This window comes from Arvicola amphibius, chromosome 4, assembly GCF_903992535.2.
Source record: "Arvicola amphibius chromosome 4, mArvAmp1.2, whole genome shotgun sequence".
Taxonomy (NCBI): domain Eukaryota; kingdom Metazoa; phylum Chordata; class Mammalia; order Rodentia; family Cricetidae; genus Arvicola; species Arvicola amphibius.
Window position 1 is genome coordinate 37,056,218 of NC_052050.1, and position 18,140 is coordinate 37,074,357.

General features: G+C 38.9%; 1 protein-coding gene across 5 annotated transcripts in view; it reads right to left on the reverse strand.

Moving 5' to 3' along the window:
• Positions 1–18,140, reverse strand: part of Acaca (acetyl-CoA carboxylase alpha) — a 208,039-nt gene that overhangs the window by 188,026 nt on the left and 1,873 nt on the right. For 4 of the 5 annotated variants that reach the window (XM_038324766.2, XM_038324764.2, XM_038324762.2 and 1 more), the window contains 2 exons: positions 8,793–8,839; positions 4,576–4,828 (listed from right to left, as the gene is read on the reverse strand). In XM_038324766.2, coding sequence (XP_038180694.1) covers positions 4,576–4,802 — 227 coding nt within the window. In that variant the 5' untranslated portion in view covers positions 4,803–4,828; positions 8,793–8,839. Of the gene's footprint in view, positions 1–4,575; positions 4,829–8,792; positions 8,840–18,140 lie in introns of those variants that run through there. The other variant, XM_038324765.2, reaches the window with a different exon arrangement.

Below are 18,140 nucleotides of genomic sequence, written 5' to 3' on the forward strand. Positions count from 1 at the left end.
TGCCCTCTTTGGATCTCTGAGGCCACTACACTTATAGAGCATACACATACCCAAACAGACACACATATTCATAAATAAAAATTTTAAAAGAGTGAAAAGAATTCAGAGCTGGGTGGTGGTGGCGCACGCCTTTAATCCCAGCACTCAGAAGGCAGAGGCAGGTGGATCTCTGTGAGTCTGAGGCCAGCCTGGTCTACAAGAGCTAGTTCCAGGACAGGCTCTAAAAAAGCTGCAGAGAAACCCTGTCTCGAAAAAACAAAAACAAAAAAACAAAAAAAAGAAAGAAAAGAAAAGAATTCAGAAGACTAAGGAGAGTATTAGCAGCGTAATCTCAGGTTGATAGATATGTAAGCCTTTCTCAATTTTCTGTACTGTTTCTTAAATAAAGCATTACTTTTCAAATATATTTTCTGTCCTTTTGAAGTAAAGCTGACTGATTAAAGACCTGCTCAACGAAATCATAAGTCTGATAGAATAGCTGACAGGACTCTCACTAGTTTCCATATTCAGTCATGCGATCTTACACATTATATCCCAGTTCCCCATATGTATATTGTGGGAATGATAATGTAACACCTGCCTCACTGGTTGTGCTAAAGATTAAGTGTGACCCTCCACACAAAACAGAGCAGTGCCTGACATACACTAAAGCACTTTATGAATGCTATCTATTAATACCATTATTTTTCTAATCAGTCACCGAGAAAACATGACTGAGTGTTATTAAGGGACGGGCAGTCCAGCTCAATAACAGAACTAAATAAACATGAGGCCCTGGGTTCAATCCCAAGCACTAATACATAAAAAAGGTAACGTGAAAAACAGAACAGCTATACCAGCAAAAAAAACAGGCCCCCTCACTCAATGCCAATACCAGAGTCTCTATGAACCTTACCTTAACATCATTATATCCTAGAGACAACACATGCACAGAACGCCATACGGGTTTGGTTTGTTTTTTGTTTTTTCTAAGTTTACAACAGTGAAAAAAGTTATCTGAGAACCAATTCCAAACTTACTCATACACTGTCTGTCTGGCGTCACAGAAGAAACTACAGGTAATTTCTAACTACAAAAGTGTTTTGTCAGGCAGTGGTGGGTCACGTCTTAATTCCTAGCACTCAGGAGGCAGAGGCAGGAGATCTCTGTGAGTTTGAGGCCAGCCTAGTCTATAAGGCAAGTTTCAGGACAGTTAGAGCTGCTACACAGAGAAACCCTGTCTTGAAAAAACAAACGAACAAATTTAAAAAGCAGAAAGCAAGAGCTTCAACATTCTCTAGATTCTTCTGAAGAGTCAAACATCTTACAGGCAAACATATTACTTAATTCTCAGTTTTCAGAAGATGAGAGGCAGGAACGTAGTTCTCTTTCACAGAGTCCACTTTGTCCTTGAACCCAGGCTATGGTACATTTTACATTCAATTCATGTGCACTCAGATGATAACAAAGTCCTTAAACTGACCATTCAGCACTTTGACCACATTATTGTAAGGTGTTTATGAAAAAAATGAGATGAAGTTTCAAATATAAGCATGAAGTAGGTTTAAGAATCACAGTATCAAGCCGAGCAGTGGTGGCAAACACCTTTAATTCCAGCACTCAGGAGGCAGAGGCAGAGGCGGGTGGATCTCTGTGACTTCGAGGTCAGCCTGGTCTACAAGAGGTAGTTTTTGAGACAGGCTCCAAAGATACAGAGAAACCCTGTCTCAAAAAAAAAAAAAAAAAAAAAAAAAAAACCTACAGTATCCTAAGAGGTTAAAGACCAAAATATGGGAAATAGTTTGCTTCTGCCTGGACTTTAGCAAGGAATTCAGTATACTAGTTGGCAGAACTGTTTACAATCTTGTTTGACTAATGGCATGGGCTAACATCCTTCTGTGCATTTTAAGTATGCAGGACCATCTGACCCTAAGTGGCATCAGAGAAACTACCAAAACTAAAACAAATAAGACAATTCTATTAGATGTCACCAAATCACATACAAGTTGCCAAAATTAAGATGTATACATTAAGTCTTTTAACAGTCTTCTAAAATGTTCAATTAATTAATGACTTTCAGAGACATATTCTAACTCTAGCTGATAAGCCCAGGTAGATCTTATCTAACAGTTAAAAAGTCTAAGCAGTTCTTCAGTGAGATTTGCCTGCTCCCAACAAGCTGTAACTATTTCTTAAGCCCTTATTTTCAAATATGTGGGGGATAAAGACCACTTAGGAAGTGATTTATCCAATCTTTCAGTGACTCTGGAAAAACATGATACATGTCTTCTCCATCCCTAGAAAAGTCTATTTTTCTAGTCCTGCTTACCCATCAGACCACTAATTGGCACCCAAAATAAAAATCACAGCAATTATTTTACTTTGTTTCAGATGGCCATACTTAAAACTTGTGAGGAATGAGCCTGTCCCCGTAACGGCTATCATGTGTGAAAGATCAGGCTACTCATTCTAGGAGCTGCTAATAAACTCAACAGGTTTATACTTAGTATTCAAAGAGTGAAAGCAGTGACTGAATCATCATCTTCATTTTTTAGAAAAGAAATGAGTTCAAGGAAAAATTATGAATTGCCAATGGTCACATACAATTTAATTAGCTACAGATATCATAGAAGTCTTCCTATCAAACGAAACAATTTAAATTATTCCCAAAGATACTGTCGTATCCACGGGTGAAATGGATCAAGGAAGAGATCTTGTTCTATTTGGAACATTAGCTGAGTAGTCAGTGGAAACTGGCAACCCTCCTCTTCCATCTGCTGATCACACTCCTGCCATGAGCAACAACCGTGAGAGTTCTGGCAACACTGAGGCACCCAAGACATTGCAGTCATGCCCCTGACCACACTGCCTCTGCCTGACAGCCAGGGCCTTGGGAATGGCTTGGCACCTACATAATGCCTCAGGATATCATCAGCTGAGTTTCCTGTAATAGCACTGATTGCACCATTGCCAAACTCAAAGTCCTAATTCAATAACTCATGTTTCACATAAAATTAAATTTGTCAAAACTTCTCAAAGAACAGTGTGACTTCAAAGATAACAACAAAGAATTATCAGAACCATAGTAAAGTTACCAGTATAAAACTTTACTATAGAATCAGGAGGGGTTTTTTTTTGGGGGGGTGGATTTTAAAGACAGCGTTTCTCTACATAGCTTTGGAGCCTATCCTGGAACTAGCTCTTGTAGACCAAGCTGGCCTCGAACTCACAGAGATCTGCCTGCCTCTGCCTCCCAAGTGCTGGGATTAAAGGCATGTGCCACCACCGCCCAGCTAGAATCAATATCTTGATATACAAAAAGAGCCTAATTATTATGACCCATTAATATTAAGGTAATAACAGTAGCAGTGCCTACCCTGTGTTTGTTTAATCTTAGTTAAAACTATACTATTTACCCTCAGTGTACATTAGAATCACCTGGATAGCATTTTATTTGTTTTACTCTAGGTGTGTATGTGTGTGTGTAATTTCTCAAACTCTTTAAACCTACGAACTGAAAAAGAAAATGACTAAATAGTTATCTAATCAACCATCAATCAAAGGGCATGGTTGCTCATTCCAGTACCCCAGCACTCCAGTACCTCTAGCACTCCAAAGGACAAGGCAGGAAAATTAGAAACTTAAGGTCAGCCTAGGCTACATAATGAGTTTGAGGCCAGCCCGAGTTACATCTAAGACCCTGTCCCAGAACAAAACAAAAAACAGTTACTTTAACATGAGTGAGCTGCCACATACCTGTAAAACTTGTACTTAGAAAGCGGAGTCAGGAGGATCAAGAATTCAAGAGAATTTGGAGCTGCATTAGACCCTGTTTCAAGCTGGGTGGTGCACGTCTTTAATCCCGGCCCTTGGGAGGCAGATGCAGGTGGATCTCATGAATGTGAGGCTCCCCTGGTCTAAAAAGCAAGTTCCAGGACAGCCAAGACTGTTACACAAAGAAACCCTGTCTCACAAAAAAAAGAAAGAAAGAAAAGAAAAGAAAAGAAAAAAGAAAAAAAAGGAAGAAAAGAAAAATAATAGACCCTGTTTCAAAAACCAAATAAAAAAAGACAAAGTGTCCATAGGCACTGTGCACAATCCCAGCTCCAGGCCAGTCTGCTCTATATAAGAAGTTCCAGTCCAACCAGGAGTAATGGAACCCCGTCTCAAAACATAAACAACAAAACCCACAAACGCTAAGAATGTAGATCAGTGGTTGAGTGTTCACCTATCATATGAAAGGCCCTGGGTTAAATCTCTAGCACTGATGGGGAGGCAAAGAGGGGAAAATGACTATAAATTTGGCCAAATCTGCAAAATTCCTATCAATCAACTAAAGTTACAACATTGTTGAAGTACTACAGGAATTCCTCCACCTAACTTTCATTCACTGGGTCATACTGAAGGAGTTAGTATGCAGAAAGGATGGGGGAAATAAGCTAAGAGGAACATGTAAGAAAAGATACTCCCCAAAGTGCAGAATTTCCTGTTCATGGGAAATGGGCCCACTGAATGCAGGTGAAGTTATTTTTTCAGAACATGAGAATGAAAATAACAAGACAGCAAACACATTACCCATGATTCAGCTCTTCTCACCTCATATGAAAGGCCAAACCATCCTGTAAAGCAGAGATCCCCAAGTCAGAAAGCGTATCTGAGCTGACAGAAGCTGGTGACAGAGAGCCTTCTTTCTCCTCTAGTAGGTCCAGCTTCACCAGGTTACTGATCTCATCTTCTGAGTTGTCTTCAGACACAGACCCAATTATGAAACGGGAGTGCTGGTTCAGCTCTAGAGCTTTGGTCAACGGAGATGGTTCATCCATTATTCTTTGAAAATAAGCTCTCACAGCTGCAGGGAAAATGAAAAGCAAGCTATAGGCAACAACATATAGGTGAGGACACTCAAGAGGATAAGTCATAAACCACAAGTGGCCCTCCGAAACAAGACTGACTGAGTCTGAGAACTGGCTTCCTTAGCTCTCTATTCCAGCACTTTTGTTTCCTCCAAGGGAGGAAGAGAAAGATCATGGTAACTCTATCTATAAATTGAAGGTTTTCTTTTCCTCAAAGAAACATTTCTCACACTCTATAAACCATTCTCCATCTCTTCACTGATTCAGTGATACTGAAGGGACAGCTATATGACAGCAAAAAGCAAAAGCTGTGGTGAGACTACGACTCATTTGTAGCACTGTGGGTAGTGGGGGCTAAGAGTTTAGGTGAACGGCACTTGTTGAAATTCAGTGTTCAAACTACATAATTATCATCTGATTCCAAACACCATATAATGAAACATTATGAATTTTATTAAGTACACACATTTAAAGTAAAACAATAAACAGAAAAATCAGTGTTTTCATGGGCTTGGTTTTTTTTTTTAAACTGTGTATTTTAAAAATCTACCTCCAAAGCCAGGTAGTGGTAGCACATGCCTTTAATTCCAGCACTCAGGAGGTAGAGACAGGTGGATCTCTGTGAGTTCGAGGACAGCCTAATCTACAGAGCAAGTTCTAGGACAGGCTCCAAAGCTACAGAGAAACCCTGTCTCTAAAAACAAAACAAAACAAAAAAATCTATCCCAAATATTATGTTTGTTGTTCAATTCTGTACACAGAATTGGTAGAGAAAGTGAATCAACCAACAAACTTTAATTCTATATTCAAGGTAGTTGATGCATCATCACAAACACCATTTTTCTAGATATTGGACCTTACTAGTCAAGATTACCTACTGTCAATTGCTAGCAGACATAACCAAAATATAATTACCAGTTCAAAGTCCCATAACAAAAAAACACCAAACTAAGTTAAAAAGTATTCTGTCCCTTCAAATATTTATTTAAGGGCTGGAGAGATGGCTCAGTAGTTAAGAGCACTAGCTGGTCTCCCAGAGGTCCTGAGTTCAATTCCCAAGATCCACATGGTGGCTCACAACCATCTGTAATGAGATCTGGTGACCTCTTCTGGCCTGCAGGGATACATGCAGACAGAACACTGTATACATAATAAATAAACCATATATATGTGTGTGTTGATTATATACATATTGATTAAATCAGTCAAGAATGGTGGCATATGCCTTTAATTGCAGCTCTCAGGAGGCAGAGGCAGGAGGATGGATTTCTATGAGTTTGAGGACAGCCTGGTCTACAAAGCAAATTCCAGGAGAACCAGGGCTGGCTGAAAACCTATACATCAACTTGGTACTAAACAATTTGTGGTTTAGCAATAATTTTAATTCAGAAAATGATTGTCAATCCTAATTTTAAGGTGTCCCAAGATGTGGTACTATTAGAAAACAATGCATTTATTGATAAATTTTATATGTTATAAGCCACTGTCAGGTACAAAAGTGTGTGGAGAGCAGTGTTTGATCATATCAGACAAGAATATCAGTGTTTTGGTAGGGGGTGGTAATGGTTCTGAGGATTAAACCCAGGCCTTCACCTGTAAGACAAGTGCTCTACCACTGAGCAACAACTTCCGCCCTCTTCTAACTTTGTTTGTTTGTTTTGAGATAGAGTCACACCAAGTTGCTCAGGCTGACCTTGAATTTGCTCTTTGAACCAGGCAGGCTTTGAAAGGTGATCCTACTGACTCAGCCTCCTGAATCACTAGGATTATACGCCTCTGCCACCAGAAGTTTTTTTAAATGTTTGGAAAAACCAATGAGTATGTTAAAATTACACACTCGCCATGCTTTTGGTGTGATCTGTAAATCAGAGTTAATCTGTTTAGAGATAAAATAGTATTTTCAAATGCTAGGATAGTAAGATTCTCAGACTGTGGATCCTGGCCCTGAAGCTGCTTATTAGGAAACTTGTAAGAGTGAGAATGCCTGTGCCTATCCTAGACCAGTTGTTTTAGAAGCTCTAGGATGAGGTATAATAATGTATTTTAACACAACCTAAACCTTAAAAACCACTGTGCTGGGGCTGGAGAGATGGCTCAGAGGTTAGGAGCGCTGCCTGCTCTTCCTGAGGTCCTGAGTTCAATTCCCAGCAACCACATGGTGGCTCACAAGCATCTATAATGAGATCTGGTGCCCTCTTCTGGTCTGGTGGCATACATGCAGACAGAACACTATACACAATAAATAAATAAATCTTTAAAAAAAAAAAAAACCACTGTGCTGCATGAGCAAAACAACAATAACAAATTGCCAGGAATACAAAATATACAGAGGGAAATAAGAACAAACAAAATCTGTGAACATTTTGGAAGACAGCTGAAGAATACTTTTAACTTATTTTTGAAACTTGCAATAAATAAATAAATATAGAAGTGAGGCAATGAGGAAGGAAGAAGAGGTAGAAAAGGAAGGGGTAGAGAAGAACAAGACAGGATAACATGGGGGAAATAAGATAAAATATCACTTTTTCTGCTATGTAGAATCCAGGCTTAAACATATCTGTGTGTGTATATACATGCATATATGACATGTAAATAGAAAATGAGTATTTGAGGTGGGAAAGGGGGACAATAAGGATGGAAAGTGGGACTGGAAAGAGCAGTTCAAGAGTTGGAAAGGAGAGCTGGGCGATGGTGGCGCACGCCTTTAATCCCAGCACTCGGGAGGCAGAGACAGGCAGATCTCTGTGAGTTCGAGACCAGCCTGGTCTACAAGAGCTAGTTCCAGGACAAGCTCTAAAGCTGCAGAGAAACCCTGTCTTGGAAAACCAAAAAAAAAAAAAAAAAGAGTTGGAAAGGGCAGTGCAAGAGTGAGCATGAGCAATATACAATGACATACATGTATGTATGATAAATATTAAAATAAAACCCATTATTTGTACATTAAAAAAACAAAACAAAAATCAAACATAAAAGTTCTAGGTTAGAGGAGTAACTCAGTGGTAAAGTACTTGCCTAACACACAGAAGGCCCAGTTTCAAGCCCCAGCAATGGAAAAAAAATGCCTAAATTTACTATACATTTACATTGCAATATTATATTATATTTCTTTCTCCTTTTTTTTAAGTCTCCAAACTGTATGGAGTTCAATCTAAAAGAAAACCAAATCATTAGAAGAAAAAAGGGAGTTAGGGAATAACAGGAAAATAAAAAGGGGAATTCAAATATACTGACCACTTTAAAGAATATTAAGATAGAGCAACAGAAAATAAAATTTTTTGAGAGAAGGCAAGGGAGAGACAGAGTCTCATAGCTATAGCCAAGACTTCTTTGCCTTGCCTCTTCCTACCAACAGCTGGGAGTACAGGTGTACACCACCATACCTGCCTTCACAAGGGAACTAAGGCACACATAGGTACACTCTAATGTATAATCTGACTGAAATTTGATGGTCACAAAAATAGAATTCATGACAGGTAACGATTCTTTGAAATTATGGAAGAAGGCCATTGTTAATAAAATAGGGCCCCTGGGCTGATGAACAAGAGGCTCAACACAGCCCTCTTCAAGCTGTCCTCTCCTAGCTGCCTGTAGCAGACAGCCTTTTCTGAGGGCTGCATAGACTGGAAGCAGCTCAGCGTTTAACAGCCTGCCGCCTGCCCAGCACAAGCACCTGTACGGAACACTGCCCCCAGCACAAGCATGCACACCACCAAAAAGGGAGGTCATGCCTGGAAAATCACTGAGTAGCCGTCCAGACACTCTAGAAGCTACCATAGCCTGTCCCATTTCCATTGATTCTAGTCCTAAATTAGAGAAAGTAGTGGGTCATCACCACGGTCAGACTCCTTGTCCACTTGCCAATATTCTACACGGAAGACAACAAAACCCCACAGTTGAACATCTTAGCACATGAAAAGTTTTATTACATTTGTAAACATAAAAGTATTATTTGAAACTGACCTCTTATAATTCTTATTGTCTCAGCAGATATCCACCTCCAAAAGGAACTAAACAAAGAGAAAAGGGAGATTTGAAGGTTGCTTTTTCTGTTTGCTTTTTTAATCCCAAATTTTTGACAATTCCAGTTTAATTCAGCGTAGTACAAAAATAGTAAAATTCAAAATATCATGTTTTCTTGTAAATATTACTTAACTTGAAGCATAAAGTTCAGTAATTTATTAGTTATGTAAAACAAAAGCATTTCTTATTAAGAAACTTGTATTATTTCTAAATATATTAAATTACAGTTCAAGCTTACTATTTCATAAAATAGTTTTTCTGAAAAAACACCCTATACTAAAAATAAATACATTACACTTATTATTTCTAATATTTTATTTAAAACAAGGCACTAGAGAGAAAATATCTTGATTCTCTAAAATTCAGGTTGAGAATGTTTCCAAATTGTCATAAGTATCCACAAAGACTAGAAACCAAGGCGAGGACAACATTCCCATTATACTAAATCCCAAAATTCTAAAGGTCTAAAAAAGTCTCTATTTCCCAAATAATAGAATTACTTCTAAGTTAACAACTTAAAAATATGAGGGAAGAAATTCTACATTTTGATTATGTATAAAAAAATACCTAGGAGCTTTGAAAAACTACCCATGTGCAGTCATAACCTCTGCCCTATGCCTGCAATCCTAGCATTTGAAAGGCAGTGGAAGAAGGATCAGAAGTTCAGTAACCCTTTGCAGCACAGAAAGATCCAGACCCATCTGAGCTACATGAAACCTTGTCTTAAAAATAAATAAAAAGAATAAAATAATAATAATAATAATAAAACTTCTAAAGTACCCATGTGTTAATTCCACTCCAAATCTCTTAAATCAGATCTACAGTTGGAGGGGATAAAAGTATCTGAATTACCTTTATTTTTATTTTATGTGTATGGTTGTTTTTCCTATACATACAGATGTACACTGCTTGCATGCCCGGTACCCATGGAAGCCAGAAGAGGGCATTGGATTTCCTGCAACTGGAGTTGCAAGACCGTTATAAGCCATTACGTGGGTGACAGTAATAGAACCAGGGTCCTCTGAAAAAGCAGTTGTGCTCTTAACCACTGAGTCATTTCTCTAGCCCCAGTTTTTTTGTTTTTGTTTTTAGATGTATGTATTATGTATATAGTATTCTGCCTGCATGTATAGTTGCATGCCAGAAGAGAGCACCAGATCTCATTACAGATGATTGTAAGTCACCATGTGGTTGCTGGGAATTGAACTCAGGACCTCTGGAAGAGCAGCCAGTGCTCAGGCTTTGATAATATTCACCCTACCCTAGGTATCTTAATTTTAAATTCAGTTGATAATACTAGTGTCTGGAAGGCTGAGGTAGAAGAATGGTCAACTCCAGATCTTCAGAAAAGGAGACCTTTTCTAAAACATAAAAGGGATGGTTCAGCATGTAAAAGTACTTGTACCAAGTCTGGCAACCTGAGTTTTCATATAGCAAGTTGTTCTCTGACCTCTACAGGCATGCTATGGCTCGCAAACACACATCCTGCCAATAAATTAATATTCTTTTTAAAAAAAAGGAAAGAAAAAATAAGATTTACTTGTTGGTAGGAAGCTAACTAGATAGCTCAGTAAAATGTACTTGCCACCAAGTCTGAAGACCTGAGTTTTATCCTTGGGACCCATGTGTTACAAGGACTACTTTAAGTTGATTTCCACATATGCTGGCACACACACAAACACACACACACATAAAGAAATTACAGAATTTAGCTGTTGGTAAAGTAGCTACAGGCACCCAGATATTTTCTTGAAAAGCAGGAAAGTACTAAGTAACTAGATAAATCCACTAAACCAAAATCCTTACATAATCTCAAAACATATATATATTTCTTTTCTATTTTATTTTGTTTTGTTTTTCGAAACAGGATTTCTTTGTGTTGCCCTGGCTGTCCTGGAACTCACTCTGTGGACCAGGCTGGCCTCGATTTCACAGAGATCCACCTACCTCTGCCTCCCAAGTGCTAGGATTAAAGGTGTGCACTACCACTGCCTGGCCTTTTTTTTTTTTTAAAGAAATATTTTAAAATGAAAAATATACAGGGCACGGTGGCACATGCCTGTGATATCAAGAGGATTGCATCAAATTCCAGGCCAGCCTGGTCTACTTATTGAGTTTCAGGCCAGGCAGGGCTACACATGAAGACTCTATCTCAGAAAAACACAAAGAAAAAAAAAACCAGAAGTAATTCCTTTTATTGTATTTTATACAATATCTCACTGTTACCCAGGCTGGTCTCAATTTTGTGGGCTCAAGTAAGTGATACTTCTACTTCCATTTACACTAAGAAATAATTATTTTATTATTTATTACATTTGTTTATTTGTGTGCGCCCATGCACAAGTGCCTGTGGAAGTTAAAGGACAACCTGTGGGAGTCAGTTTCTCCTTCCACCACTTGGGTTCTGGAGTTGAAACTAAGGTTCAATGGCTTGGCCAGCAGGTGCCCTTATCCACCTGGCCTAGAAATAATTCTTAAAACTTAAAAACGGGTTTGTGGATCATACAATACATATCACTCCTGACAAAAATATATAAATATTTTTTGGGTTTTTTTTTTTTTTTTCGAGACAGGGTTTCTCTGTAGCTTTGGAGCCTGTCCTGGAACTAGCTCTTGTAGACCAGGCTGGTCTCGAACTCACAGAGATCCGCCTGCCTCTGCCTCCCGAGTGCTGGGATTAAAGGCGTGCGCCACCGCCGCCCGGCTATAAATATTTTTAAGTTTAAAGTTAAAAACATATCACGGAAATTTTTAAAAAGTTATTATAAAATGATACAACTAAGAAAATGTGTTTTAAGTCAGTAAAAGTTAAAGAGATAAACAATAAGAAACAAAAGAAAGTTAAAGCGCCTACTAAAAAGGCCCAAATATGAAAAACAGCTTTTAAAAGAACAAAATCAAGGGCAAAATATACATATAATTAATGTAATAATCCAATTAACATTTCCCAGTATGAGAGGGCATGACTGTCAGATTAAGACTGTCCATTAATGAGCTGCACGTGTAGCTTCATGGGGAAACCCTAGCCTAGTTTCCATGAAGTCTGGGTTCAATCCCCAAATGGAAAAAAGGGTCCACAAAATGCCTATCACAAAAAAAAGAAAAAACAGATCACAAAGAAAATGAACACAAGAGAAGACATTGTTAACCAGGCAATGGTGGTCTTTAATCCCAGCACTTGGAAGTCAAAGGCCAGCCTTGTCTACAGAGCAAGTTCAAGAACAGCCAGGGTAACACAGAGAAACCCTCTCCTGAAAAAACCGGGGGGGGGGGGGGTGTTAAAGAAAGGGGAGAGGAGGAAGCTTCAATAAGCTTTTAGAGATGGAAAATTGTGCCTTCATACAAATAATCAAGAATCATAACTGGACGTGGTGGGCACTCAGGAGGCAAAGAGGCAGGTGGATCTCTATGAGTTCAAGGTCAGTCTGGTCTACAAAGTTCCAGGGCAGCCAAGACTACACAGAGAAATTCTGTCTCAAAAAAAAAAAGGGGGGGGGGAATCAGACTGCTGCTGGGCAAGCTGTGGCAGGCTCTTAATCTCTGCTACTCAGGAAGATGAGGCAAGACAATTTTAAATTTAAGACAGTCCCTGGACTACAGTGAATTCAAAGCCTGAGTATAGTTGGATCCTATCATACTTTTTTTAAAAGCCCAAGTATAGAGGGGTCAGAGACACCACAAGAACACAGCACCACAGAATCAACTGACAGGGACTTATAGGGGCTCACAGAGATCAGGGAGCCTGTAAGTGATGACCTAGGTTCTTCTGTATATTATGTTATGGCTAGAAGTATATTAAGTTATGTTATGGGATGTCTAAAACAGGGAGTGGGGCTAACTCTTGCCTGCTGGTGGGACCCTTTTCCTCCTTCTGGGTTGCTTTTTCCAGGTTTGATGTGACGGTATGTGCCTGGTCTAATTGTAGCTTGTTAAGCAGTGTTTAGTTGATGTCCCTGGGAGGCCTCTGCTCCTTTCTGAGGGGGGGGGTGGGAGGTGAGGGTGGAAGGCTAGGGAGAGGAGAAGGTGGGAAAACTGCAGTCAGGATGTAATATATGAGAGAATAAGAATTTTTTTTTTAAAAAAAAGGCCCAGGCATGATGCACACCTTAAATGCCAGCACTCAGGAGGCAGAGGCAGGCAAGTGTCTCTGTGAGTTTGAGGCCAACTTGGTCTACATAGTGAGTTTCAGAACAGCCAGAGCTTTACCGCGAGACCATCTTAAAAACAAAACAAAACAAAAAAGCACTGAAATGAGTAAGAACTCTTAAATGAGAATATGAATTGCATATTTTTACATCCATGTTAAATGGAGGATGAGGCATAATAAGTAATTAAACCAGAAAAATATTCTAATTCTTAGAAGAAATACGAAGTATTTATAGGTTTTTCAGTTTAGTTTGAAATGACTCATAAAAAAACATACAACAGAGAGCAGTAAAGAAAATGTGGCAAAAGGTTAAAAATTGATGAATCTGGGTCAAGGGAACATTAGTGTCTATTGCACTATTATTTGTAAGCTGAAATTTTTTAAGTAAAAAGTCAAAAACTATTTACCTCCCATGTATTTTTTTCTCAGGATGCCACTAAAGGATATTCTCCACCCAAATGAGGAAACAAAGCAAGATTGTGGAAGATGGAGTATGAATTCTCCAGCAACAGAAAAGACAGTAAAGAGAATCCCTAGGGTGATGGTGAGGGAGTCAGGATGACCATTAAGTGTAAGATGCAATAGGCAAACAATTTAGCCTGGAGCCAGCCAGAAAAGTTTGAGAAAAATTTTATAGATGAAAATTAATGAACTATCTGGCTCATATCAGTGTCCTGAGACACTAAGAAAACTGGTGAATGGTTTATATATGGTAAACTTACAGAAAGCTAACAACAGAAATCAAGACCATTATTATCTCCAAAGAAAGAGTTGTACAGGAAAGAAATCATAGGATACAACTAAATCCTATACAGTATTTACACACTCATAATATAAACTTCCTGATTAAAAATAAGGCTATAAAGTAACTCATCTAGGTGGTCAGTTGATGGATATAAGAAAGATAAAGATGAGCTGGAGAGATGGCTCAGAGGTTAAGAGCACTGCCTGCTCTTCCAAAGGTCCTGAGTTCAATTCCCAGCAACCACATGGTGACTCACAACCATCTGTAATGGGGTCTGGTGCCCTCTTCTGGCCTGCAGGCATACAAGCAAACAGAATAATGTATACATAATAAATAATAAATAAATATTTAATAAAATTTTTAAAAAGATAAAGATGAATAATGAGGGTAAGGAGTAGACTGAGAGTCAAATCTTCAGTATCTATTGTAAGATATCAATAGGCAATGTTTAAAAGTTGTGAAAAATCAAGATGCAGCAAGTATGTTATTCACACACAAAAATACATATCACAAATATATCTACCAAGAGAAACCAAAGTAGGATGCTAAGGATTTTAACAAATTTTGTGGACCATATAACTTTTTAAACTATAGGCAAGGGGTTAGGGATATGGTAATGTGCTGGTCTAGGGTACTTGATGGCCTGGATTCAATAAGGGAGGGACAGAGATAAGAACTTATCAGGTAAAGTATGGCCCATACCTTTAATTCCAGGACTTGGTGACCCCAGACCCCAAGGAAAATTTCTCTACATTAAGAGATTTATAACATTTGCACAATTTTAATTCCATCACTTGGAAGGCAGAAGCAGGTAGAACTCTGAGTCTAGGCCAGCCAAGGCTATATAAAGAAACTTTATCTAAAACAAACAAAAAAATTTATAACATTAAATGCAAATTATCTAACTAGGCATGGAGGTACAAACCTGTAACCTCACTACTTGAGGAAGGGGCAGAAGGAGCAGATGTCACGGTCAGCCTTGGCCATAATGGCTACAATATGAGTTGTAACCCATCAGTAAACTGGGTAAAATCATGCCTAAAAACAAGTAAACAACCTGGATGAAGTACCAGGAGCCTCTAATCCCGTCGCAAAAGCAGCAACAGGATTGCTGAATTCAAGGTCAGCCTGACCTACAAAGTGAGTATTAAGCCAGCTTGTAAAATGTCACAAAGGACAAATAAGTAAAATATTCCATAACTAGTAAGAAATTAAAGGAGGGGTGGGTTGCACACCTTTAATCCCAGCACTCGAGAGCCAGAGGCAGACAGATCTTTGTGTGTTCAAGACCAGCCTGATCTACAGAGTTAGTTCCAGGACAGCCAGGGCTACACAGAGAAACCTGTCTCAAAAAAAAAAAAAAAAAATAAGGGCTGGAGATAGCTAAGTGGTTAAGAGCACTGCTCTTCCAGAGGTCCTGAGTTCAACTCCCAGCAACCACATAATGGCTCACAATCATGTGTAATGAGTGAGACCTGGTACCTTCTTCTGGTTTGTAATTACATATGCAGGCAGAACTGGTATACATAACAAAATTTTAAAAAGAAAAAAGAAATTAAAAACACTGTTTGCTACTGGTGTGGGTAATAAGGTGGTTATAAAACAAAGATGGGAGGGTAAACACTGCTTTCATCTTTTTGTACTTAAATTTTGAAATTAACTTGTATATGTATCATTAACTTAAGATTTTAAAATAAACTTAGTAGTCAGCCTTCCCATTAATCCAAAATGCTATGACCCTTTATCTTGAGCATTTAATTCAAACAACAAAAATATTATTCACACATTAGCACTGTACGTTTTACTGTGTAACTGACTTTTGTTGTTGTTGGTGGTGGTGGTGGTATTGTTACTTGCTCTGTAGACCAGGCTGGCCCCAAATTCTGAGCCTCCATCTCTGCCTCCCAAGTGCTGGGATTAAAGGCATGTGCCACCACTGCCCAGATAGGTCTATTTTTCAAATTTAACAAGTTCATTCAAAAATTTCAAACTTTTGTTATCATATCAAATAAAATTATTTATACTGGCTGATTGTAAGATGACCTCTTTGGCTAGGCGGTGATGGTGCACACCTTTCTTTAATCCCAGCATTTGGGAGGCAGAGTCAGAGGCAGGTGGATCTCTATGAGTTCGAGGCCATCCTGGTCTAAAGAGCAAGCTCCAGGACAGACTCCAAAGCTACAGAGAAAAACTATCTCAAAAAACCAAAAACAAGAAAAAGAAAAGAAAAAAAAGATGACCTCTTCATAATTTGTATATATGGCCATATGACTTCAATCCCCAGTGTTATGGAATAGTGATTATTTTTGCAGTTCCTCATATAATGAAGTCAGAACAAAATGCTGTAAGAATGCAATGAAACTGTCTCAAAGAAAAACACTAGCAAGTGGCAGCAGTTGAGGCCATCAACCTATAGGTATAATGATTAGCATCCCTTTTTGGTTTCACTTTTTACTTTTTCTGAAAAAGGTTTCTTCTTATGCAGTCCTTAGCTCACTTGGAACCTGCTATGTACACCACACTGGCCTCAAACTCATAGAAGTCCTCCTGTTTCTGCTTTCTGAGTTCTGAGATTACAGACAAGAGCCACCACACCCAACAAAATCCCTTACTGTGAAACTACTTCTCAACATCCCAAAACCAAATGGTGTAACGGCAACTTGAAAAAGTAACAAATTGGTAAGAGAACTCAATCATTAGAACACACCGGATGAAGATTAACTGGCTGAACCTGTAAGAGCTTACGCCAGATCAGGTGCACTCTTCATGCAAGTGCAACATCCTTGTAATATACTGTTGAGTTTTTTATTTATATCACGTCAAATGAACCATTACATTCAAGCTGAGAATTTTCACTGAAGTTTTAGAAATTAAAAAACAGACATAAATCATTTAAATAGGAACCTGTTAAATGGATAATCAGTGAGGACGACCTTCACATGGTAGTCCCCTCAACAGTGATTAAGATTTCTTTTCCGCCAATGAGGCTTCAGTGTTTATTCACTTCTTCATAAAACTATTGAGTTAAATGCATGGAAAAATGCTTGGTCTATGGCTTCTACAGTTATTCATCTTTAAGAACACGCTAAGGGTAGAGATATGGCTCAACTAGAAAACAAGCTTCAAGAGCAAGCCTGGCCACTCGAGTTCAATCTTTGGTGATGATAAGGGAATGAGAGAACTAACTCCCCAAAATTGTCTTCTGACCTGAGCTCGCTCCCTCCTGCGCCATATGCACATATAATTTTAAAAGTTAGATAATGATAAAATAACTCTTTTCTGAATTGTTGAAAAGAATACCCTTTTTCTCCCAAGTACAAATATTAAATTTAAGTATATTATTACACATTTTGTTTGTTTCCTCATCCAATAATATCAGCTAATAATGACAAAAACAAAAACAAACAAAAAAGGAATACCTAACTTTTGACATTCCAAAACTGTGTCATCTACTAATGCCTTGGTCCTATTCATAGATACATTGTGGCTCATGTGGCCTGGGGGCTGTAGGCTGGAAATGCCTTAATTTTAAAGAAAGTTGCAGTGGGGCTAAGGATGTTGAGCTGGTTAGATGCTGGCTGCCTGCTTAGAACCCACAGAGCCCTGAGTTCAGACCTCAGACCTGCATAAAAAAAGGTGAGAAGGCCTAGGAGACAGCACAGCACATAAAGGAACTTGCCAGGAAACCAGGTAGAAGGGAACCAACTCTCGGAAATTGTCTTCTGGTCTCATGTACATGCACTCGCGTGCACACACAAGCACACACATGCACAACACACACACGAATAAATGTAAAAAACAAAACGAGTATGGTGGTGTGCACCTGTAATCCCAGGAGGCAGCTCATCTGGCAAAGGGGATGGCTGTTGAGGATCTGAGTTCAGTCCCCAAGGCTCACATGACATAGAAGGAGAAAACAGATTTCAGGCTGTCTTCTGATCTCCACATATCATGCTATGCTCCCCGCAAAAATAAACCAATACAAGTTTTTGGTTTGGTTTTTTGCTTGTTTGTTTGTTTGTTTATTTTGGGGGTTTTTTTTTTGAGCAGTGAAGATGATTGTGGGTAAAAACACCTGTGGGGCCTGAAACCCAAGATCAAACCTGAAGAACCACTCCCCAAGGTTGTCCTCTGACCTCCACACGTGCACCTCAGCACCTCATGACCACACACACACACAAACACAGCAAAAAACAAGTAAATGTAAAACAAAGAAAAGAGACTAAAGGAAAAACCGAGTGCGCCTTGAGAGGCTGAGGCAAGCAGATTTCTGAGTTTGAGGCCAGACTGGTCTACAAAGTTCCAGGGCAGCCAGGGATACACAAAGAAATCCTACCTAAGAGGAGAGAGGGAGGGAAAAGGAAGAGAGAGAGGAGAGAGCAAGGGGAAGGGGGAA